This window comes from Zosterops lateralis (assembly GCF_965231275.1).
Source record: "Zosterops lateralis genome assembly, chromosome: 19".
In the NCBI taxonomy this organism is placed as follows: Eukaryota; Metazoa; Chordata; class Aves; order Passeriformes; family Zosteropidae; genus Zosterops; species Zosterops lateralis.
In genome coordinates this window covers 4,060,842-4,085,937 of record NC_139779.1, presented here as the reverse complement: position 1 = coordinate 4,085,937, position 25,096 = coordinate 4,060,842, and the positions used below count along the sequence as shown (strand labels likewise).

The window sequence follows — 25,096 nt, the reverse complement described above, 5'->3', positions numbered from 1 at the left end:
CTTGCCTGCAATATTCCTCCACAGCCTTCCCTCTGTTTTGTCCCATTCCAGACGGTTTGCAAGGACAGATCCTGCCGTGCCTCCCTCACTAAACCTTTCTGGAGGTCACAGCACAGTGTTTTAATGTGCAAATATCCAGCTGTGGATCAGACCCTGTGCTCTGGAGAGGATTTTTTCCTTTCCTGGGAGAATAGATGGCACAAGGAATCTGCACCTTTACTTTCCAAACAGATTTCCAGCTCAGTACTGCTGAGAGACTGAAAGGGGTTTTCCAAACTCACTTTTTCTATTCTCTTACAAGAAATAAATTCTCTCTACTGAGAGTCTCTCTGCTCATTACATAATTATATCTTGGGTTTTTAAAACTTTTTAGGGGAATTGTGACCTTCGTCTGAGGTTTTTCTCCATCTCAGTCTCTGCTTTGAGTACATTCTTTTATGCCTTACCCAGACCATTTTGTTCAGGTGTTTTTTTCATTACTGTCTTCTGCAGCAGTTACTGGGTTTTGGTTTTCATGTTGGTTTTTTTTTTGTTTGTTTGTTTTGTTTTGAATTTCTTGCCAAACAGTCTGGAGCCTTTGGGACGTAATAGAAATAACTGACTGGAGGTTTCAGGCAAAACCCCTTAACCTTAGGACACCTTGTTTATCTCATAAGTGAGAATCTTCCAAGGGCTGTACTAAGCCAGCTCCAGAATCTCATGAAATCTGGGCAGTGGTGGGTGAAATTCTGATGATTTAGGGAAAGTATGAAGAAAAGAGAAAGAAAAAGGACTTGATACAAGACACACAGATAAAGCAGCTGCAGATTCCAGCACAAGGATGGGAATTATCACTCAAATGACCTCACAAAAGTAATACCAACTGTACTGTGAGATCAGTGATGGCTCTGCAAGTGTCTCTGATTCACTGCCAATAAAAGGATTGGAACAATTTTCCAAATAACACAAACCAAACAAATCCTGCAATATTTGTTTGTTCCCATCTTTCCTTAGTTAGCAATCAGACTACATGTAGAAGCTATTACAATTGGCTTTGGGATAAAAGAAATTCTGATTACCCTTCCCTGCTATTTTCCACACTGTGCTGGGATGCACATCTGGGATTTGGATGAGTTTTGGAAAGGTTTTGTTATTTCCACTACAACTGTTTTAAAAGCACATTCCAGTGGGGAAATCTGATTCCTGGAACCCACAAACCACCACTACACACAACCTCTCCTCAGTTCCAATTCATTAGGAATTATTTTCTGCCACTTGATTAAATCTGAGAGAGTTGACTTTCATAATATCATCTGTCAATATTTGCCACCTGTCAGGGGAACTGTCTTTGAATTCTCACATGAAAACTGCATGGTTTTGTTGACAAACTGGAAAGGAAACTATTCAGGCAGCTGGTTCCTCAGCAATCTAAAGGTAAGGCTTTGCAAAGGATATTATATACACACACACATATATATAAACTAAGGCAAAAATTAGGACTTAAATACAGTGGGCACTAATTGGTTTTTTTTTTTTTTTTTTATTCTAATCATCTTTTTAGCAGCTGTATGTTTATTTTTTCATACTCTAGATTTGCAGTACACGGAGCTTTCTTTGCTGTGTGACAACAAAGCAGCAAGCCAGGCTTATTCCCAACATTATTTCTATTCCATCCCTTGGAAAGTTTAATTTTTTATCACCTCTGAACCACTTCCTGTGAACTGACAGGGGTTAAGTGGCCTGTTCCTCCAGCACAACTCTGGAGAAGTGCTGGAACAATTCACTGGGAACAATCCCTGGCTGTGAAGTGTCTCCCACACACCTGGGAAGAGGCTGAGAGTCTCCTTGGATCCAGCTGTGCCTGGTGCTGTGCAGGACCCTGAGAACTTCCTCAGGCTCAGGAGGGAGCACACGGCAGCTCCATCACTCCTCTGTTGTCTCCAGCCTTATCTGAGGGCTGCTGATCTCATCAGTGACCTTTCCCTCAGGACAAAAGGCCAGAGTGACCCAGTGAAAGTCACCTCAGCAAGGAATCAGTTCATGGGGCATCACTTCATCCACAGATTTTACCCACATTTCAAACTACAGGTAAAAAACAACCCCAGGGACCTGTGAGGTGTTTATGGATAACAAGAGCCTGCAGGTACCAATCCTTACCAAAGTTTCCATGGCTGTTCTCCCACAGGCACCAGCACAAACCTCAGAACACTTTGTCCAGCTGCCCCCAGAGGAAAACCCACAGCTCTCACCTTGGCATCTGCATTCCCCCCCTCCCCATCCCAACTCCACCTTGGAAAGAACTTAAAAAATTGCAGGGCATGAAGGCAGAAGGGTTGCTGCCAGATTGGCTTCATTCCCCATAATGTGTTTCAGCCATGTGGATTTTCTGTGCTTATTTGAAGGAAAGGAAAAAAAAAACCCAATACTATTGTATAAAGTGTACAGGGAAATATCTGGGCAAGAACTGAGGAGATAAGCACAGGCTGGACAATACTTTAAAATACTGAAACCAACAAAAACTGGCTTGGAATCAGTTTTGAGTTTATCAAGCTCAATCCTCATCAGTGCTACCACTAGCAACAAAAATGTTAGTTAAACTCTAGAGAAACAGTTAATTCTCCTTGGCTGATATCATATTCATAGATAGGACAGAGGAAACAGATGAACTGGTGTTAAAGTCATAAGTAGAAAGATCTTGAAGGACTAAAATTACTGACCTTTTGGAAGAGGAAAAAGCCCCCAAAACAACACATGCATTAGTCATAATGAAAATATTGTGCATAGCACAGCTTTCCAAGAGCTCTGGCTCTGTGTCAGAGCCACCAGGGAGTACAAGAACTATTTTCTTGCCTTCACTCAAGTGACAGCACAAAGTGGAGGCTGTGCATGAGACCCCAAAAGGGTCCCTGGAGGATCATCTGCTCCATCCCCCTGCCCCAAGCAGGATCAGCTCTACCAGTGCCATTTCTGACATCTCTGTTTAAGGTGGCACCACACCCTCAGTGCAGCTCACCAACATCTTCCCATTCCACCAGCTCCATGCACCTCTTAAAAAAAAAGAAACCAGAATTGTCCCAGTCACTTTAGAAAGTGTTTATTCAAAAGCTTCATAGCACCATCTTGTTTTTTAAAACAACCAAATAAAATGCAGCAATTAAAATGTTGGTTTTTCTGTTGAGCATGACACTAACTCCACCTGTGAACATATTTATGGTTGTTCTTGCTAAAATAACTGAAAAATAGCGCTCCTGTGCACACAGACATAGCACTGGCCCTTGGGAGAGTTATCCAGTCCCAGCTCAATAATGGAAGAATAAAACCAAGTGGAACTGGATACCTCAAGGAAACCGTTCCCCTTCCCCAATTCTGCTGGAAGAGAAAATTTTCTAAAGGTCATTTTTAGCAATTCCAATTCATACGCCCCCTCCAAAACTTCAGCAAAACTAAAAATGTAAATATATAAAATACTTTTGGGGGAGTTCTTTTATAGGACAAGTCAGACCATAATTGGTTAATTATCTCAATATGTTTGATCTAACTATCACCTAACTATTAATTAACTAACGGGCCTTTAATGCCCATTTTTTCTCTAGGGAAAACACCGGTCAAGATAATTTTACTACATTCCTACGTTGATTTGCATTAAAATTTAAGATAAAATCAAACTGCCATTGACAGCACTTATCATCTGCTTTCTGAGTTTTGTCTTTTTTTTCCTTTTCCCTTTTGAGTTTTGGAGCAGCCTGTCTGAGTGCTCAGACCAGCGAAGCGCTATTTCCCAAGGATCCTTAACTTACATTTCAGGAATAGGGACCAGGCCGAGGGCTTGGTCTCGTTATCGTTTGGCTATGGCTTCCAACCACTGGAATTCTCTATTGCAGCTACTTCTGATGGCCACGAGGAGCCAAATGCTTCACTTGGCCAAAGCCCCCATGGGGTCCCAGGCTGGCAGGACAATGGGCTCCTGCTGCATCACGGCCAGGATCTCCTCGGGCACGTGCTTCTTGTCCACCACCACCTCGTACACGTACTCGGAGAACCAGTCGTCCGTCATGATCAGGTAACCTGGGGGGGAAAAACAGCATCACAGCACAGAGACACTGCAGGAAAGGAGCCACAGACAACCCTCCCCCAGGAATGATGCATTAAACAGGGCCTGGGCACAGTGGTTATCTCTTGAAACACACCAAAAAATAACTCGAGGAAGTTAACATACAGGATGTGCTTCGTGTGCGCTGAAAGGTCAGGCAAGAAGCCCACCAGGAAAAACAAGAGCCAGAATATCCATAATTTATGTTTGCTCTGTCAAAATGGGCATTGAGGATACTCAAGGGAATTGCAAAGCCTTTAAGGCAGAATGTAAAATTATTTGAATCTATTTGAGGCTTTAGGATTTTTCAAGTGAATATCAGCCTGTTCTAAGAAAACTTTCTTGGTTTAGTTTTTGCAGTAAGAGGCAGCCACTGCTTTCCTCAAAGCCATTTAAATCACACTTAGGCTGAGGCAAAACCTAATTGTCTCCCTAAATGTGAAAATGACAGTGAACACCCTTTGAACTGGGAGTGAGGGAAGTTACTTTAGAGGTTTTAGCAGAGAGCTACCACTGGAAACAAGCTATTCCAAGTGAACTGGGAATAAGAGTGGCTGTGAAAAAGGAAGCATTTAGGAGACAGATGAAAAGGCTTTATGTAATAAAGTTCCTCGCATCTTTATATTGTATCATCACACAATCAAATGAAACAAGAAAATGCCCAAAGAATATGGACAATAAATGCATCTATCTCCACCATCTTGTTTCTAAAGCAAGAGATCAGATAATCCCATAAATTAAAACCCCTATCAACTGTAACCCGAGCTAGAAGCCATTTTTTGGAAACACTGCCAAAAGGAGCTGCCTTGATTATCCTCTCCTCAGGATATGAGTTCTTGGGACACACAAAAACCTCTCACTCCCAAGAGCCAAGGAGTAATTGCACCCTGAGAGGATTAATGAACTCTGCCTCTGACATCCTGTCCCTCGCGGCCGATTGGGATCGCGGCGTCTGAGCCGGGAGGAAGCGCCGAGCACGACTCCAGGACATGCAAATAGCCCGGGTTTGGGGAGGCCTGGGCAGGGCAGACCCACACTCACACATCCTACACACACCTGGGAAGCCTCTGAAAGTCCCCAAAGGGCCTTGGGGAAGTCACACTCCGCTTGTGCTGTAACCCCAGACAAACAGAGCCTCTGTCCCAGGGCGCTTTTGGGATGAGGGATGCACAAACCAGGTGCCCACAGCTAAAGCCTTGAAATGCCTGCAGAAAAGCCCAAAGGGAGCTGACTTCTAGCTGGAGATGCATCCTAAAAAAGCTCCTTTCATGCCAAAACAAGCAGACAGACCCCTCTGCACAGTGTGATTTAGTATTCCCCTCCTCCTTGCTTTTAAAAAAAGATATCTGATGGGATAAGCTGGGTTCAAAGTTAGGTAATAATGTCCTGTGTGTCTCCAGAACAAAAGACTACTCAGAATAATTTAGTTTGCCTGTGTGGCTGAAAAAGAGCCAATAAGACAGAAAGGAAATATTTGGTTGGGAAGTGATTTTTTTAACCTCAAAAAACAAGCAATGTTTGTCAGCAGCTGTGTTCATTCCTCGAGGAAAGACACACAGGGTTCCAGAAACAGTTACAGAATAGAAATAAATGTAATTACTAAATATTTAGGAGAAGCAAAGCTGGGCTGGTTCACAGGGGTTCCCTTTCTCCAGGATAAGCAGTACCACAAAATTTCAGTTCTGTCCACTCTGGAATGTGAACATATAACTGACTCCATCCCATAATTCCCAAACCTGGACTCCCAATCTTTCACCATTTCTCTCAGGGGAAACAGGTGGCACCCTGGACTGTATTTGGAAAAATGGGGAACCCCACATAAAATGAGACTGCTCTTTCCTCAGAAAAAAGAAGTCATTTGTTTGCTCATTATTTAATGACTCAAGTCCAGTCCCTGGGGTTTTGTTACTGGAGGCTGGACCCTCCATCTCCCTGTCCAAGAAATCCTGGGAGTTGGGGATTTCTCGTACCCCCCACACCCAGCTGGGCCGTGCCAAGTTCAGCATCATTCTTGGCTGACTCCTCACTGATGTGGACTCTGCTTTCTTGTGCTGGACTTACCCAAGCACAGCTTCCCAATTCCTTAACAAGGCAGATAAGATAAAAATCTCAAATCTTATCACAGTGGGACTCAGACTCAGTGGCACTGCAAGACAGCTCAGACAAACTCTGAGTCCTCACCCTCCTACACTGGACACTGAAGAGTGGAAAATCAGGGCAGGAAGGAGAAGAAACCCCACCAAGCTGAATCACAGTCCCTGAAGGGATTTAAATGATGTGTAGAAGTGACATTTGGGGGCATGGTTCAGTGGAGACTTGGCAGTGCTGGGTGAACAGTTGGACCTTAAAAGGGCTTTTCCAACCTAAATGATTCTGTGACTCTCAGTCACCTCTCCCAGTGTTTGGGAAGGAGCCCTGGAGGACATGTCCAGTTGCCTTTTGCTCCAGAGCAGCTCATTTGGTCACACTCAAGAAAATCATTCAGGGAATTCAGCTCCCTGAAAAAAAAGTCAGTCTGAAATAGAGTCAAGCTTCCTACTTCTGGTGGGATTTTCTCTCAAGGCACTTTTCCAGGCAACTCCCTGAGCAAAAGCATAGTCAGGGAGCAAGACTTTCAGAGCCCACGGTGTCCCCTGGTACAAAGCAGATAAGGGACAGTGACTCACCCTGCAAAGTCCACACAGATGCCACAGGGACAAGACAGGGCAGGGTTTATTCAAGTCACTCTGGGCTCCTATTTTATTTCAAAGGAACAACCAGCTCCTCTTACAGTGCTCTAGAACTAACTCTTGAGAAGTGAGCAAGGATTTGGATTGGGCTCAGTCCCAGCCCAACAGGCATCACTTGCAGCAGTGTCAGGGTTTAGCTCCTGCCTTGTGCCTTTGATGTTACCTCAGTATTGATTTGGCTTCTTTAATTAATCCAAAATCCCAAAGAACATTTCACTACTGTCATATTGCTGAGCCTTGAAGGCTGAATGTCAACAGTTTAGTTGTTTTGTCAAGTGTGAAGATTTTTATGGGAATAGTTTGCTGTGAATGGATACAGTTAACTCAGAACAGAAACCACTGCAGGACCAAGAGGCCACAACATAAATTAAGATACTTTTCCAAGAGTATTCTGTGTTTTCCTCTAAGTTGTTCATGTTATTGAAAAGCTTATAAATAAGACCACATCCTAAAACAGAGTTCTCCAAAAATAAGTCTATTCCCAGAAGAAAACCAAGACATCCTGGGAAAGTTCTGTCACACCAGATCTTACAAGCACAACATTTGGGATTAACGTGCAGGAGAAAAATGTGGCCAGCAATGACTCTCACTCCTGGGGACAGAGTCTGGCCTGGCACAGTCACCACTGAGGCTGTGCCATGGCTGAGCCCACATCCTGCCTGTCTCACTCAGGACATGACAAAAAACATGGAGCTCTCCTCCACCCCACGTAGGAAAAGCTGCCTGGCCTTGGCAGGGCAAAGCAGGGATGCTCTCACACCACCAAGGGCTGGGGAACTCAGAGCTGCCCCTCAGACCAGCAGAGAAATACCCTGTGGTCATTCCCAGTTTCCATGAGCAGGGAAACCACTGGGAGCAATTTCCTAAACCAGCCCTGAGCTGTGATTCAGGGTCGTGTCCACACTGTGCCAGGTGCCACACCAGGCTGGCACAGGACCCTGGCACAGCCCTCAGAGCCTTCCCAAAGTGTCCCAAGAGGGCAGCTGGGGCAGCAACAACAGGAAAACAAGTTTATGGAGAAACCCCAGCACAGGCAGAAGCACAGTGAGGACTGGATTTCATGTCCCAGTGCCTGTCACAGCAGGGGGAGCACAGGAGAGGGGCTGCATGTCATGGATTTGGCAACAGCTTCCAAAAGGCAACCAGAATTATGATTTTTTAAATTTTCTTTTCCCAGCCAGCTGTTGGAGTTCAAACAGTTTGCACTGCAGCTGTTTGCAGCACAAACTGGGACCAGCCATGCCCTCATTTCCTCATCTACAAAATCAGTAAGCAAAGCCTTGCAGTGATTGATAAACAGTACTTTAAGAGAAAACAAAAACCACTTGAGTTTCACACATGGCTCAGGAAGGTTATTGAATACCAGCAGCCACAGCCAGCATGAGCCTTGTGTGCAGTGCACAGATTAAAGTCTGGCTGTTACCAAAAGCTTTAGTACATTTAAAAACAGCACTGAAGCTGTTATTTCTCCTTTTGTACTAGAAAGAAAAATCATTCCTATACAGTGCAGTCCTTGGAAATGATTCTAATTCATTGATACAGCCAAACTTTTATCCATGGCCCCTTTGTGAACAGACTGTTTACAAACCCAGAGGAGTTCCTGGTGTCTCACAGGACAGGTGCCACCATGGTTTTGGACTCATGCTACCAGATTTTCCACACTTGTGTTCTGCAGCAAAGGATTATGAGCAACAAAACAGCCAAGGTTCTGACTAGTGTGACAGAGGGAGAGCAAACTCCTGCAGCTGCTGGGGTTTTTGGCAGGGATAATAGCTGGGAATTTACTTGGGATCAACAGCAAACGGATATCAAGGCTTAAGAGTATCAGCAGCTTCCCTGCAATAAACTGAACAACCTTAACAAAAACCAATAAGGCAGGAATAAAGTTTGATAAAATATGACCTTTTGATGAAGACTATCAGTATCTTCCCATACCTTTCATACACAAACCAGTCTGGTTATTGGACTGTCCCTTCCACATCCTTATTTCCAAACATTCAGTTTTCTGCTCTCATGACTATAAATTACCTTTATTGCCACGGTCTTCACCCCAGGAGTTTTCCACTCTCCATTTTTCAAATGCATCTTCTTGCCCATCCTGTGCCAAAACAAGCCCATGACATTCACATCTGAGCAGAAAACCCCTTCCCCATCCAAATTCAGCACCAAGAAAACAGAACTCCAGGCCTGAGTCCCAATGGTTTCTTGCTAATGGCTGGAGAAATGCCATTTTATAAAATACTCATCTACCTACTTAGATAAAATATTAGGAAATGTGGTGAAAAAGAGAGTCTGCAATCAATATTTATTTTATCAGGAAGCTGAAATTTAACTAAATTCTAGTTTGGACTTGAATGACTCTCAGAATTTAAGCTGCTGTCCCTGTCCCCCATCAAGGTGTGGGGGAAATTAAATACAGGATGCACAACTTGCCTGAACTGGGAATCAGAGGAAAGGAACTGTGAGAATTTAGAACAGCAAGTGCAAACTCTTGAAGAATCCACCTGGAGGACACAGCTTCAAGTCTGGTGCTGTGCAATTAAAATATTTTAATACAAAAAACTACCCTGAAAAACACCCCTTAAGTCCATTTTTAATACTGAATGGAATATTGTTGTAATGTTTCTGTTCTCCCTTGAAAAGAGAGAACAGTTTTTAAGATGGGACACTCGAGAGCTCCCAGACTAAGGATGCCAACTCTGGATGCTCTCAGAAACTGGGAGGACCACATTCACATACAGTAACTTTTTAACCAAAACCACATCTATTTTTGTTGTAAAATTGTATATATATATTTTTTAATCTTCAAAGCCTTTTTATAAAAAAGTAGGTAAATCCAAAATATTACATTTTACAACTCAATTTCTCGAAGCCCCTTCAGATTAAGGTTTTTAAGAAGCACCAACTACAAAGTTTTCCTTGGTTTTCAGTTAGATATTTAGAGAAGTTTCGTGCAGTCTGATACACAGTGGAAGCATTAAGAGCTCAGAATGCATAAAACAGGAAAAAATGATATTGACTTGTAAAAAGTAACTTGGAACATTCTTATGACTCAGCAGTTCCATCTCAAGTCTCAAAACTCCACAGCTCAGGCAAACTTGTTCAGTGCTGTGCAAGCTGTTATTTTTCAAGCCAAGGTCAAGCTGGACAGGAAGAGATCACTTCAAAGAAACTTTAATAATGACAACTTCTGGAAATAAATGGAAACATCAGCTTTGCAGATAACCCCGAGCTCTAAGTCTTTGCATGCTTCTTTTTACTTCATTATGTGCTTTGTTATGGTGCCAGGAGCAGATTTAGCTGTGGATTCATCTCAGCCTGCTGTTTGCCACAGAGCTCTGCTGGACACCATTTCCCTTCCCTAATTAGAGGTCAGAGATCACAAGTCAGGGAGCTGCAGGAGGTTAACCCTGCTGCAAAGTGCCTCCTACCAGCATTTTAACAGGCACTTCAGGCTCTAAACCAGACTGGACTAACCATGCAGTGGTTGTCCAATCAAAGCTTGTGGGCAAAAGGAAAGAAGTCCCTTGACACGTCTAAAATTCTTTCCTCCTTGTTAAATATTTATAGTTCTGAACACTCAGACACAAACAACACACAAAGGGAATAAATAACCAAGTCCTGCGCACCAGGGAGTTGTGGCACACTCTGAGTGAGCACAGGACACAAAGAAGCTGCCAGGATATTCCAGCACATCCCTGCCAGCACCAGAACTCCAGGAGGGAGACTGTACCTTCTCAGTGACAGCTGTCAGGACCATGGCATGGGTCATCAGGGACTCCCCAAAGATCAGTCGTTCTGCTTTGTTCATGTTCTTGATGGAGACACCAAACACCAGCTCATGATTAAATCTAGCAGAAAGGTAAATAAGCCACATGAGAAAGGATGCAGGGGAAGTTCTCACTAAGTCAGGGAATCAGGACGTGCCCACTGCACAGGCATATGAGTTCAACCAATTTTAATGTCAGAATAAATGCAAAACCTGATTCCTTTAGGAGTTTCTCTCACCATATATTAGACATTTAAATAAGAACATTTAACAACTACTCATATTGCATCTTTAAAGGATTTGGATTAAACTAACAAGTGAAAAAAAAATTTCTCCTGCTGCTGAATTACTTAAATATACTCTTCTGGGGTATATAGTCCCAAGTACGTACAAATCAGTTCATTGAGCAGCTAAAGGGCTGTTCATGTTCTCACTGAGTATCCCACATGACATTCTGGTTTGATTCTCTACTCACATATTCAGGTCGTTGATTCCCAGCTTGCCATAAAAGTGCTTTGCCACATCACAGCCAAACCACACAGCCTGCAGAGAGAAGGAAGGGTCATGTCTGGGCCAAATCCCAGGAGTTTTACATGGCATGGGCTGCACTGTGCTGTCCACGAAGAGAAACCAAACCCACCTCTCCATCCTTAATAGATGCTGCAGCCAGTTTCTTCAGGACCTCCACAGGCTGGTTGTTGTAGAGAGTTTTCCTCCCTCCAGCCATGTTGCCCAGGTACTCCACTGTGTAGAGCCTGTTGTAGGGATTCTGGGGTCGAGGATCATTCACTAGACAAATCTGCCAAAAACCAAGATGTTATAAAATAAGATGCAATGTAAGTGAAATCTTTGAAGATTGAATCTAAAAGGATTTCAGGGAATAGCTTTTGTCCCAGCCAGCTGTCTGCTCTATTAGCAAACAAGCCACTTGGCTGAAATAAGAGGTTTTTTAAGGTTGTGTTTGTTGGTGTTTTTTTTTTTTGTTTTGTTTTGTTTCACAAGTTCACCTCGTAACTGTGGCAGAGCAGCTCTGTGTGTTATTCCTTCTCTAATGTCTGCCTTATGACATATTACAACTGATTAGATCATTGCATATTTTATCATTACAAAACCATCGTGGACTGCAACACAAGATCTCAGATAATTAAAGGGTAGAGCACAAACAGGGAGAATAAACACACTGACTTGGGCAAGCAGTGCCCATCCCAGTGCTGCAGCTACAGGGGGGACAGACATTGGCAACAGTGGAAAATAAATGGTTTAGCAGCAAAAAAAAGAGCTTTGGCAAGTTTTTTGCATCCCCAACCTTGTCCTCCATGTTGAAGTAAGGCTTGACATGCTCATTGTAGAACTGCACCGGGGTCATGGGGCCGTATTTGTGGTAGTTCTTCTCCTTGTCTCGGAACTCCCAGCAGAAAGTCTCCGGAGGGCTGCCCAGGCAAGTGCTCACTATTCTGAATACCTGCCCAGAGAAACAAACAGCTGTGAGCCTGCTGGAACATGCAGCTGGGCCTCTCCTACCACGGCAATGCCACTGGAGCATGGATTTCCTCACACAAAAACCAGATGGAGAAATGGGATCTTAACGGTCGCCTTTGAACACAGGAATAAACACACACACACATCAGTTATCTGCATTCAGCTCCTGAAATCTTGGTGTTTCAGCAATTCAAATCAATCTGAAAGGCCTCAGGAAAATCAAAAGAACTGCTTTCTCCACTCTCACACTCCAGGTTCGCAGGTAAACCATCAGGCAAAAGAGAAGCTCACAAATTCTAGTTTCTCCTAGGAATGCAGCAGCCCAAAGCAAAAAACAGGACACTCCCCAGCCTCGTTACAACATTTTGTAACTAATTCTGAGGCTCCTCCAACACTGCCAGAGAAACTTTATAAAACTGATTCTCAAAAGGTTTGATCATTCAGCATCAGCTGTTCCACCAAGGGGTTTGTCCCATGCAGAGACAAACCAGACCTTTTAATACGGGCATTTTATCCCAGTGTTTCCCCTGTACTAATTAATTTTCTACTGTAATGTTCGTTTGGATTTAAAAGGTGGGCCTTTGCTTCTTTTCAAAACCCCAGAATAATCTTCACATCTTTTTTATTACATTTAACAACATCTCTGTTTAGTGCTGAGCTGGCAGGTTATGCAATTTAATTCCAACTCCCTGCCTGCTGCCTGTGACATCCTTTGCAGCTGGCAGCTATCTTTGGATTTTTAGCACAAAAAGTTGACCAGATTTCAAGCCATCAGCCTCCCTGTAAATCAGAACGTAGAGCTGCATTTCAGAACCACTACTGTACTTTCTCACAGGGCTTATCAGAAAATGTGCCAACACTGGCAGTGTAACCACATGAGTGTCTTTGGAGACACAGAGCAGGACCTGCCACAGGTGCTCTGGGGACAGGGAATTTAATTACAGTTAATCACGTTTGAATCTGTTTTATTTCACCTGACACTGATCTTCAGCTCTGTCCATGTCCTGAGCACAAGCCTCCTCCTTGCAAGGAACCATCAGGTTATTTTAAATAAGAGGAGAGGGAGTGAAATCTCAGCTGCACCTTCTGCACTGGGATCCAGCTCCTGTGGCCTGTGCCAGCTTTCCCAGCCTGGCACTCTTCACACTTACACAGCAGAGCAGACACAATACCTTTCCCAAAGCTGATTGAACTCTTTCTGGAGCTGGTCCTAAGGTTCCGTAAGAACTGGTTTTATGTTAATGTGCCCTTTGTGCTGGCAGCAAAAGGAGTGCAATGCTCCTGCTAAATAAAGGCGTTCTTGCTCAGAGCAATTTAGGAAAACAAGTGAAAAGATTAATTACAGGTTGAAAGAAGGGTGTGGGCATATGGCTTCTACTGCAGGAACTCACACATTTCTCAGTAAATATGGTAAAGAGCAAATATAAACCCCTGAACTACTATAAATATTTAATTTTGCACAGACTGCACAAAAGGTACCATTTGCTGTGGCTACACCCACATTACCTCAGATGACCGCAAGCGCTGAGAGATGAGGCCATGAACACAAAATAAGCAAGAAAAATGCCTAAAAGGAGAGCAGCAACCAAATGGGCTCCAGCCAGAGGAAGGAAAATGATGGAGACATTTCTCCAGTGAATAGAGGCACTGGAGCCTGGAATGAGCTCCCTCAATTGTTTTGCCACCACACCCAACATAGGCCCTCTCTTCATATCTCACGAGTTCCCTCTACCAATAAATAAAATAAGCATATTTAAACTAAAAGGTGATTTACAGTGCCCTAGTGACAACTAGAAGCAAGATAAGGCAAAGATAGAGTGGCTTGTGCTAAACCCCAATATGAATGAGGAGGGGAAAAGGAGGACACTCCTGATAAGGAAGAGTCTACACAGGAGAAGAGTGAAGGAAGAAAAATTCTATCCCTATGAACTGCATTGATTGCGGCTTCTGACCTGCTGTGCACTGGCTTGATAAGAATGTTTATACAGTGCTGGAGTGAATATTTAATCCTGTGTTCCACAACAATTGCCCCATTTCAGCTCAAGTGCTGCTCCCAGCAGGAGCAAACCAAGATTTGCTATGCAAATAGAACCTCCCAGAACAAAACCAAGCTCTGCAGAGGCAACACTCCTCATACACATCTAAACACATGCAAACCACCTTTACTGCTGCAGGAGAAAATGCTGTGTTAACCTCAGAGAATTAAGCACAACCTTTTACAGAACAGACGAACTGCAATCAGTTAAGAACCTTTCATGTCAGTTTCTTGTCAGAGGGCAAGAGGCTCTAAATAAACGAAGAAGCATTTAGCAGTGAACTGTGTGCCCCTGCCCTAAGAATGACCATCTCTAGGAAGCTTTTGATGTCTGCTGCAGAATCCCCCAAAGGCTTTTGGACACACACTGCATGTAAATTACATTAATTCACCTTTGAACTAAGTGCAGATTGGCAACATTCTGGGCTAGGCTCAAAGCACAACATTCTTACGGCAGGAATTTCACAACAGTTTTGATGAAACCCAAAGAACACAAGTCATTTTATTTTCTTTTAACCTAACCTTAAAATTAGATTAAAATTAGATTAAAAGAAGCTACAGAATTTTACATGAAGTGCAAAGATGAATTTCCAAAAGCCAAACCAACACATTAATCAATATGGAATTAAGGCAGAGATAGCCCAAGGTAGGTTCTGCCTAACAGTGATGTTCAGCGGATTACAGAAAAAGCTAACATACAGCACCAAAACATTTAACTTCTTGATTCATCTAAAAACATACATTGGGTCACTTGGCATTGTATGTTTGAGAAATAAATTAAATGCATTTTTTTTTAAGTGCATGGACTCTGTCACACTAAAACAGCCTCAAGTTTAAGTTATTTTTGGCAGTTTAAGTATCAAGTATGAGCAGCACAGAATGAGGAAAATGATGTGGGTTTGTGTGAGCAGGAGGAGGTTCAGACTGCAGACACACTGACAGTGATGGAGTCAATTCAGAGCCAAAACCATGCTGCAATTCATTCCTCTGCTGCCCCCGGGATCAGCTCTCAGCTGGACTCAGCCCTGTGCAGACACCTCCCTCCTGTGGTTCTTTTCTGCTCTCTTGTGGGGAAACCTTGCACAACACTTGAGCTACAAGATCTGCATTCAAAGCCATCAGAATGCAAATTTCAGCCTTTCCTGGCTTTTTTTAAGAGCCACTGTTTTGATCTCCCAAGAGACAAAATGCTGCTTTTGCCACAGCAAGGGGCAGATGTCTGGAAAATATCATTCTCGAACCTATGGATTCAAAATATTTGTCTGGAAGAATTAGAAAAACTCAGAATGAGGTAAGAAACAAGCCACTGCAAAACCAATTCACTTGAACAGCTCCAAAAACACTTTGTTAAGCAACAAGAGGCACTTGTTTTGGCTGATCCAGCAGCTACACAACAAAAATAAGGAATCTCATCCATTCCAGGCCAGTGTTCCAAGATTCATGTCACACCAGTTTATTTACCTCTTCTATCATCATGTCCATGGCAGCACAAATTTCTCCTTTGCTTCCTCCACTTTCCACCATATTTCTTAGCCTCAAACAGTATTCTCTCATCTGTTTAAAGAGAAAATCACTTTGTTATCAAGGGTATCAAAGGTATCACTGATCATTTTCAGGACTTCCTATCTGCTTGCTTTAAGCACCTCTTTTACTCTTCATAATGTTTTCAAAACAAAAATACATTACAGAAGCTTTATTAGAGATCGATTCATTAAAAAATAACAAGATAATTGAATGTTGTTAGAGTAAAAAGTCACCAAAAAATTAACAAATAGTCACAATTCAGTTACCATTTTGCTGGTGTGAGGCTTGCAGCCATTAAGTTCTTAAAGCTTGATTTCTCTCAGTCCCAGAAGTGATGCCACAACATCCACACACATCAGCACCTCTGTGACTCACAGAACACACTTTCCTCCTCCTGCCACATTCATTTTGCAACTCTAATGCATAATTGATCTCCTGGCTGATGAAAAGAAAGGGGCATTTCCCCACTGCATGCACAGCTGCAGTCAGAGCAGCACAAGCTTCCCATTAGTGTCACCATCCATAAGGCCAGGAACGGTGATGGGGCTCCCTCAGGACCAGCTGCTTTGCCACGCTCAGGATTAGAACATTAACAGCATTTAAAATGTCCAAGCTCATTCCACCACGTATTTTGCATTTTTTATGTGGATTTCAGCAGGCAGTTTTCCCTGAGCCATGCAGCACACGAGCAGGAAAAAATGTAGCAAGCTGTAAAAAATGTTTTAATTGCCTTTTTCATCCAGCTACCTACACCAGCATCTTCCCAAGCTAATTCAATTCTGCAGCTCAGGGAGTGAGTTAACACCTTCCCTCAGACAAAGCTGTGCACTTCTATACTAGAAGCTGATTTTTAACATGCAGTGTTTTTAAAATGCATTTTTTTTCCTCCATCTTTTTCACCACATTTGGCAGTCATCTCTAGAAACCTTGGCACAGAGAGAGATGAGATATTGAAAGGGTGGGAAAGAGACACCTAGACACCATGTGCTGGTTTTGCAGAAACAGATTTAAGCAGCCACATAAGAAATCTTTGGAAATCTGAGGATTAGGAATAACTGCTGTTAAAACCACAAGAGGTAATTTTTCAACCTACTGAAGCCTGACAACATCTCCCATGATCTCACCTTCCTGCTCTATGTCTCGAGATTAACATCAGATTTTGTTGAGACTTTAGGCTGCTTGTAAATAAATTTAAATTGCTGAGATGTACTTAACACTTTGGCCAATAAGGATAAGGTGGTTAGAACATTTGGAGCAGGTTCATTCCCATCTCCTCCCCTTAAGTTTTATCATCTAAATCAGTTTTACCTTATGATTCAAGATCTCATTCATCCTTCTGGTAGCCTCTGTGGTGTGAGACTCTGGGAAGTATTTCTTGGGAACAACACCATACTTCTCTAAAAAAAATAAAACTATAGGTTAACAATTGGCTTTTTCACACAATAGATGCTCCTACTGCTCATACCCATAGGAAAGATAAAGAGATTTTGGGTCTGTGCAGAGATTATAAGGGAAAGGCTCTTATTTAAAGGTTACAAATACCCAAAGTTTACATTTTAATTTGTGACTGAATCTTGACCTCTGATCTGCATTCCACAGGGATCTCAGAACGTGGAATCCCTGAACTATTCAGTATTATTTAACTCAACACTAGAAAGTTCTGAATTAATTAGTGCTTTAGGAAGTCCTATTCACCAGGAAAAAAAAAAAAAAAAACTTGATTACTTTAAAATTAATCTCCTGACACACCTTCTAAAGAACTGGGCCTCCCATGAATCACTCCATATAAATTATCTAAGGTTAAAACCGACTTCTCAGTCTCCTTTCCTCCTCAACATTTATAAAACACCAGCAGCAGCTCAATGGCTTCCTACATTACAGTACCACTCACAGATCTCACCGTGCAAGGCTCTGGATGTAACAGCAGCAGCCAAAATCTCTGCCCTGATTAAGTATTTATAGCAGTGGGATGAGGAAAAAAGGAACCCCCAGGCTTCAAAGAAACAAATTCCTTTTGTGATTCTAAATTTGTATTATTGGCTTGTTGATTTACAAAGCTGTCACATTGTTTCACAACACAAATGAGAGCAAGTGCTGGTGTAATTAAGTATCTCCAGCAGGGTAAGATCCTGTTCCTGCTGGAGCACTGTAAGACCAGCATTGCCACATTCCACATCAATTCCTCCTCACTGATCTTTATACCAACTTCAGGCTGCAATTCCAAGGAGTTTTGCTCCTGCTTTGCAGACACACCTGGGCCCAGCAGTGGCTTTTTCCTTACCATGTGTCCTAAAGATTGTGTTCATGGCTATAAATAAATGAGGTTGAGTTGATGACTGGAGGAAAAGGGGACTGAACCTTTTTATTAAATGTAAAGTTAAGGCTATCTAATTATTTGTTGATCTACTGAGCTTTTATCATCAATAGGACTAAGCAAAAGTGATGCCAGACAAGATTTAAGCCAAATATTTATAATTTGGCTCTAAAAAAAGTCTTTGATTAAAAAATACAGTGTTTAATGGCATCATGTGCCTTAGTCAATTCCCAGGTCTCAAGCTCAATTTCTTATTCTATTCTATTCCATTCCATTCCCCATTTCTCAGACCAGGCTGCAGTTTCATGAATGATTCCCTGTGACCAGTTCTCTTACCAATGATGTTAACCAGCATATCCCACTGTCCACCATCATTTGTGGGGTTGGAGAGCAGGAATTGCACCAGTCTTCCTTCCACTGGCTCCTTTTTCTGAGCTGTTTCCACAAAGGCATTTAAAAAGTAGTAACAACGCTCAACCTGAAAAACACAGATTAAAAAAAACCCACCTTTTAAGTCTGACATATTATGCATTAATTAATTGCTGAGTATTCAGTTCTTTGCAAGTACAGAATAGATGAAGCCACTTTCTGCTCATCCAATGACATCCTCATTTTCCCCTCCAGCATTCCAGGGGCTACCCTATAAAATCCTTTGTTAGAACAAATATTTAGGAGTGACTTCAGACAGAGCTTGAGGGTAGGGGAACAGGAAAGGGGAAGCAGACATTATGCAATGAAACTTGGCCCAGACTAGTACTAGATTTGCTTAATTTCCCTTAGAGGGAGAAGCAGGCACACAGCTCACCCCTCAGGTCACAAGCACAACTGAAACCTCAGAGCTACAATCATGTTTCCACCAACAAGTAACTTCTGAAATATACAAAACTCTTGAAAAAGAAAAAAACTTCTACTGTTCCAAAACTTCAACATCTTAATAACTTTCTTCTCAAGCTGAAAGTCACACTTTGCTTGACTCCCTGCATTTAAAACTCATTTTTAAAGAACTTTGGAAGTTTCTTCTCATACATGCTAAAACAATGCAGCCTAAAAGAAGCTCTGTCCCAACACCAACACCTGATTGCATAAGCAATCCTATAACAACCCACACAACTGTTACCTTATCCCAGAAAAAGAGATAGGACTGGCTGAACTCAAACTCTTCAATGTTGTATTTCTTCATGAAGGGGAGACGCATTGCGTTGAGGCAGGAAAAGATCCAGCATCTCCCTGAGAGATCAAAGGAACATGAATTAAACTGGAACGCCTGTGCTCAGGAGCTGCACAACAATTCCTTTTTACCACGAGATCCATGACACAGTTCTGCCTCGAGCCTTTGGCTGGGGCTTCCACACCACCAAAAAAGCTCTGAAGGTGTTCTGAAACCTTTTATTGCAAGCATATCTCTCAATTACACCACGCAGAAAGGAAAAAGAGGCAAACGTCTGCAAGTCTAAAGTCTGTTATTAACTCAAGAGGATACTGCAGGAATTCGACTTTGCTCCGAAGCCCGGACAAAGGGCTCTGGAAGCAGCAGCGGCTCCCAGGAGCACAATGAGTGTTACAACAACCCCCAAACACCGCCCCCGGCCCCGACCGCCCTTACCGGAGTTCTTCTGGTTGGTGACGGGCTTTCCCTCGGCGGGCACGGCGTGCTGGAACACCTGCACCGTGTCCTGCACCACCTGCCGCTGCAGGCACACCTCCAGCGGGTCGTTGCATGTCGCCACGTTCTGGGCCAGCAGGAACTGCGGCTCGGCCCGCAGCCGCCGAGTGAAGGCGACGGCCTTTTCCGTGCTCAGCCCTGCAGCGGGACAGCGGGGCAGGGTCACGGCCCGGGCACGGTCACCTCGGCACCCCCGGTAACACAAACGCCCCATCCCATCCCCGCCGAGGTAACGGTGAGCCTCCCGTCACTCCCTACAACGGGCACGTTATCCCTGCCCACAGCCCCGGGAAGGTCCCGGTAATTCCCCCCCGCCCGACCTATTGCTGAGGTAGCCATGAGTCTCCCACCCCCCAGACTACATACCAGCGGTAAGGGCCGGTAACCCCCTCCCTACCCCGGTAATTTCCGTTCCCTGACCCGCTGCTAAGGCACCGATGCGCCCCTCCCCAAACCCTCCATCCCCGCCATGGACAAGATCGCCCCCTCCCCATCTCCCTTCCCCGGTAACCGCCCCGCCATCGCCAAGGTACCGCTGTACCCCGCACCCGCCCCTCAGGGACGGGCCCCCCTCACCGCGAGCGTTCATGGCGGCACCGGCAGCACGATCCCGGCGCGGGCCCGAGGCGGAAGCGGCTCTTATAGCGCCGGCACCGGAAGCCGGAAGAGGGGCCCGGGGCCGCGGCCGGGGGCGAGGGGGGGCGAGCGGCGGCGGGAGGGCGGACGGCGAGAGGCGAAGGACACGTTTAGTGCGGAGGCGGTTCTTCACAGAGACCCCTGGCATTGGCGCCTCACATCGATCCCTTGACAATGACCACTCTCGCACAGACCCCCTCACAGCGACCCCTCTCACCGGCCCCTCACACGGACCTCGCTGACACAGACCCCCTCACAGAGGCTCCTCACACCGGCCCCTCAAATGGACCCCTCACAGCGACCCCTCTCACCGGCCCCTTCACAGGGACCCCCCTCACAGCGACCCCTTACACCGGCCCCTCAAATGGACCCCTCACAGGGACCTCTCACACCGGCCCCTCACACGGACCCCGCTCACACAGACCCCTCACACCGGCCCCCTCACAGGGACCCCTCACCCCTCACTCTCACACCGACCCCTCTCATGCTGACCCCCTCACAGCGACCCTTCATACCGGCCCCTCTCACAGATCCTCACACTGGCCCCTCACAGGGACCCCTCAGACAGAACTCTCGCACGGACCCCTCTCACACAGACCCCTCTCACCAACCCCTCTCTCCGGCCCCTCACACAGACCCCCTCACAGGGACCCCTCTCACCGGCCCCTCACACAGAACTCTCACACCGATCCCCTCACAGGGACCCCTCACACAACCCTGGCTCCAGAACATTCCACACTCGAGTCCGCGGCCTCCCTGCCTCTGAAGAACATCAGTGCTGGGGGCTGTTTGTGGCACCAGCTCGTGTCAGTGCTGGGGGCTGTTTTTGGCACCAGCTCGTGTCAGTGCCAGGGGCTGTGCGTGGCACAGGTTTGGCCCTGCGGGGCTGGTGTCACCCTTGGGTGCGGGACACCCATCCGGAGCATCCATCCCGCTGTCCCCAGCTCTATCCGCACAGTGTGACCCCCTGTGCTGTGGCAGATTAACAGGAGGGTTCGGTCTGTGGCAGATTCACAGAAGGGTTCACAGCTCTCCACAGCTGGTGCTGTTGAGGCCAAGTGCCCAGGAACATGAGGCGGCACCACTGTAGCACCTTGAGGGACCTCCCTGAGCACTGGTGAGTCAAGAACCTGCTCTGGATCACATTCCAGATCAGGCTGCACAATCTTCTCTTGAGGAAATGCCCTCTCTCCTCTGAGAAAAGCGCTGGTGCATCACTGTCTCAAATTGTTTTACAGCCCATGATGTTTATTGACAGTAATGGGCTATTCCAAGGCATGATGAGGCCTCAGCAGCTTGCCAGGACCTTGACAAAAGTGCTGGAGTGGCACATTTGTTGGGGGAAGGGATGGATGGAGATGTTTTCCACCCATCGTGGCGCTGGAGCAGCCACACTGGAACTTTGCTGTGTGTCATGGAGCCCTTGGGGCTGCCCCAAGCCCTGGGGTCTGTCTCAGCCACAGAGACAGGAGGTGCAGCAGCAGTGCTGAGTGCCAGGCAGCTTTTGCCCTGGCAAGAGAAGCTGAGATGCCCACAGGATTATTGGGAAGGGGCAGGGAGTTGGGTGGCCACCACCCCAACGCCCTGTGGAATGGCACTGCAGGACAGAAAGCAGCTGTCAGCCCAACACCTCACTTCATTTGTGTGCATCAGCATCACAATCCAGTAGAGACTCCTCTGTCGACTGATCCACAACCCACATGCCTGACTGTACATGCACTCCTTGTTGGAATAAGCATGGAGGGAAAGAGCTGGCATCACCTCATGCAACCCACCCACCTCAATGGTGCTCCAAGGAAAGGTTCACAGTGGCCAGTTTTAACAGTTCTGACCCTCTAAGCAGCAGGTTAGAACCAACAGATGCAAAGAACCACTTATATTTTGAAAAAGACATATAAACTTGATCCAAAAAAAAGCTGCTTCAGTGCTTTATCTCATCATGTCACACAATGACTTTGGTTGACCACTAGAAATGAAGTCTTCTGGGTGTTCTTTACCTGCAGCAAAAATGAACAGAAGAAACGAAAAATCATCTCCTAGGAAAAAAAACAAAACAAAAAAAAAAAAAACCACAAGAAAGTTGAATTCCTCTGGGCTGTGTTCAGCTCCAGAAAGCTGTCAGCAGGCTGAGGATATGACATTAGGGTTTTTTTTTTCCTTCCAGTAGTTACAGACAGAGGTATCCAGAGCCCTGGGATGGCCAGGGAAGGGCAGGATTTGTGTGTGTCCTGTCACGTTCCCAGGGACAGGAGGTGTGGGCTGATGTTCACCAGCCATAGCAGAACTGGATGGGTTTATCATGCTGAGTGAACAGGTTCTGCCGATTTTAAAGAAGGAATTAATTTGGAATAAGTGTGAATAGGCAGTCAAATACTTACAGAGTTGTTTCTCTTGGTTTCTTGAAGCACTGAAAAGAAATGAAAATAACAGTCCTGTTATCTTTCACATTTCCTGGCCATGGGGATATTGTTACAAATATTGCAAGTACGTAATGCCTTCCACATGAAATATCTAATACTTGATTTATCTACTGGTAATTCTAAAGCAGGAGGCAGTTTGTAGCAGTTTTCTAGCAGTGAAAAGCAACATTATGAAATAGAATAGAAAAGGTAGACAAAAACCAGGCACTGCAGCAAACAATACCATTTTTTCCTAAGAAAACTAGAGCTTTCCATACCTTAAAAATTTTATCTCTTCGAGCCACAATTCCAAAAAATATTGTCAGTGTAACCACCACAACAGCAGCAATAATAGCTTCCGTGGGAAAAATGGGTTTTTTATCTGTCAGGAAAGAAGAGGTTGGGGATATGTGAGAAATCAGTGCGGTCACATAACCCAGAACATTTTGCAGGACTATGGAAAGACATTCCTTTTCCCACAGCTGTCACTGCTGAGTTAACTGTTGCTCTCTCTGCTGTCTGCAGACTGACTCTGTGGTTAGTCTCCTGGAGAGAAGGGTGCTGAGCCTGTATTTTCCTGAACTGAACCATCAGTTCCTGAAGAAGATCCCCTCAGACACTGTTATGCTCAGAAATAAGGCTGTCCAGAAGTACCACTGACACAGGTAACATTGCTTCCCTCCCTGTGCCAGGAGGACAGAAGTGAAAGGGACTGAGGTGATTTAGTGTCACCTGTCTGAGCCCTGAGCACCCAGCCCCTGTAGTCATCTCTGGAGCAAAACTTCTCTTGCTTTAAGCAGCTCCTTGGGCATGACAGCATCCTGTGGTCAGAGCAAGATGCTTCAAGTAAGACCTGAGGTGCTTTAAACCACACCTGAGTGTGCCCTGTCAGCGTGGAAAGAGCAGCAGTGGGATGAGCCTGCCCCAGGTCACACTTGCCAAGTGCTTTTGAACAGGTAGAGCAGGAGAGGCCCTTCCTGGTGCTGTGGTCCCAGGCACAGGTGCAGAGAGAGCTCCTTGCTGTTGCTGTGCCCTCAGAAATCCATGCAGGGAATTTACCACACGCCACTTAACGCTTCATAATACAAATGGCTTGTTGTCATTATAAAAGAGAACAGGGAGTTATTTGTAAAGCTTATTATTCAGCAGCAGCCTTGTTACCTTCAACTATGAGGTGGAAATCCTTTGACCCCTTTCCCAAGGGTGAATCCACCACGCAGGTGTAGGTCCCGTTGTCAGACTTCTGCACTTTTGTGATGGAGAGTCGGAAAATCTCACTGGTCTGGTACAGATCGTGACGACTCTGCAAGGTCAAGGTCTGGTTGTCCTTATACCAGGTGCTCTGGCCTTGAGGGTTGGATTTGGAGTTGCAGGTCATGGTGACAGCTTTTTCTTCTTCCACGTGGAGGGTCTCCTCTCCACTCAGCCGGGGAGGAACTGGTCACAGGAATGCAGTTCAATGGGTCATTAATAATGCTGCTCGTAGAATCACAGAACCATTTAGGTTGGAAAAGCTTTCTCAAATTGAGTCCAGGCACCATAAAACCATGTCCCCATGTGCCACATCTACATATCTTTTAAATTCCTGCAGGGATGGTGGCTCCACTGCTGCCCTGGGCAGCCTGTGCCAGGACTTGATGACCCTTTCAGTAAATATAAGCCTCCTCTGGCACAACTTGAGGCTATTTCCTCTTATCACTTGTTACTTGGGAGAAGAGATTGACCCCACTTTGCTCCAACCTCATAGAATGCCCACATTTAACACTATAAAAGTTCCCTCCATGCATCCCTTGTGCTCCTTGTTCAGTGGTCTAAAACATCACAGTAGTGCAGCCTTTCCTCATCCTTGGGAATGAGGAGGGCAGTCAGTGGCAGAGACTGTAACTCCAGTATTTCCTCTGCCCTGACTTGTATCCTTGGGAAATAATCTAGGTGGAGGCAGGGACATATCCAGAATATCCTTCTTAAGGGCCCACCCACTCCTATAAAAGAGTCAGAGCCTTAGATCAGGCCATAAGCACCTCTGTGGAAAAGGGAGTGCCTTATCACGTGAGTTATCTCCTCCTAAACACATTTTTTCTCGGTGAAGACAGCGGACAAGGGTGCAAAACACCGCCCAGACAGAGCTGCCCAGCCCACAACTCCATCCCAGCCCAGCCATTCCACACAGGAATCCACCAGGGCCACTCACACTGGATATCCAGGAGCACAGACACCTGCACAGACTTGTCCCGGGCCAGCCTGCAGGTGAAGGTGACCCCGTTGTCGGACTCGTTGACCGGGGATATGCAGATGTTGCTGATGTTCACTTTATTGCCTTCATTGAGCCCCACCTGCCCATCCCCACGGTACCAGAGCAGCTCCTCGGCCTGGCTGCTGTTGTGTACGAGGCATGAGAGAGAGATGGCAGGGACAAGCTCTGCAGACAGGGTGAAGTCAGCAGCGTGGTTATTTACAGACAGCTCCACACCTGCAGGAG

The 25,096-nt window shown here is 45.2% G+C and overlaps 2 protein-coding genes across 3 annotated transcripts in view; both read right to left on the bottom strand.

Moving 5' to 3' along the window:
• Positions 1–3,057: 3,057 nt before the first annotated feature.
• Positions 3,058–20,192, bottom strand: BLMH (bleomycin hydrolase). The gene is made up of 12 exons (XM_083875068.1): positions 20,159–20,192; positions 19,523–19,720; positions 19,037–19,146; positions 18,256–18,397; positions 16,914–17,002; positions 15,543–15,635; positions 11,874–12,029; positions 11,208–11,366; positions 11,043–11,110; positions 10,532–10,649; positions 8,827–8,896; positions 3,058–4,044 (listed from the first exon to the last, which is right to left on the bottom strand). The coding sequence occupies exons 1-12, from the start codon at positions 20,169–20,171 to the stop codon at positions 3,893–3,895; spliced, it is 1,368 nt and encodes a 455-aa protein (XP_083731194.1). The 5' UTR covers positions 20,172–20,192; the 3' UTR covers positions 3,058–3,892.
• A 1,887-nt stretch (positions 20,193–22,079) lies between these two features.
• The window catches only part of TMIGD1 (transmembrane and immunoglobulin domain containing 1), a 4,828-nt gene continuing 1,811 nt past the window's right edge, over positions 22,080–25,096 (bottom strand). For both annotated transcript variants that reach the window (XM_083874953.1, XM_083874954.1), the window contains 5 exons: positions 24,809–25,087; positions 23,779–24,054; positions 22,896–22,999; positions 22,597–22,625; positions 22,080–22,215 (listed from right to left, as the gene is read on the bottom strand). In XM_083874953.1, coding sequence (XP_083731079.1) covers positions 22,212–22,215; positions 22,597–22,625; positions 22,896–22,999; positions 23,779–24,054; positions 24,809–25,087 — 692 coding nt within the window. In that variant the 3' untranslated portion in view covers positions 22,080–22,211. The remainder of the gene's footprint in view (positions 22,216–22,596; positions 22,626–22,895; positions 23,000–23,778; positions 24,055–24,808; positions 25,088–25,096) is intronic.

Coding starts and splice junctions, on each gene's coding strand:
- BLMH (XM_083875068.1), bottom strand. Junction 12,030..15,542: donor TGGACATGATGATAGAAGAG/GTAAATAAACTG, acceptor TTCTCTGGGCAG/GTATTCAGAATAGTGAGCAC. Junction 11,367..11,873: donor ACTTCAACATGGAGGACAAG/GTTGGGGATGCA, acceptor GGTTTTTGGCAG/ATTTGTCTAGTGAATGATCC.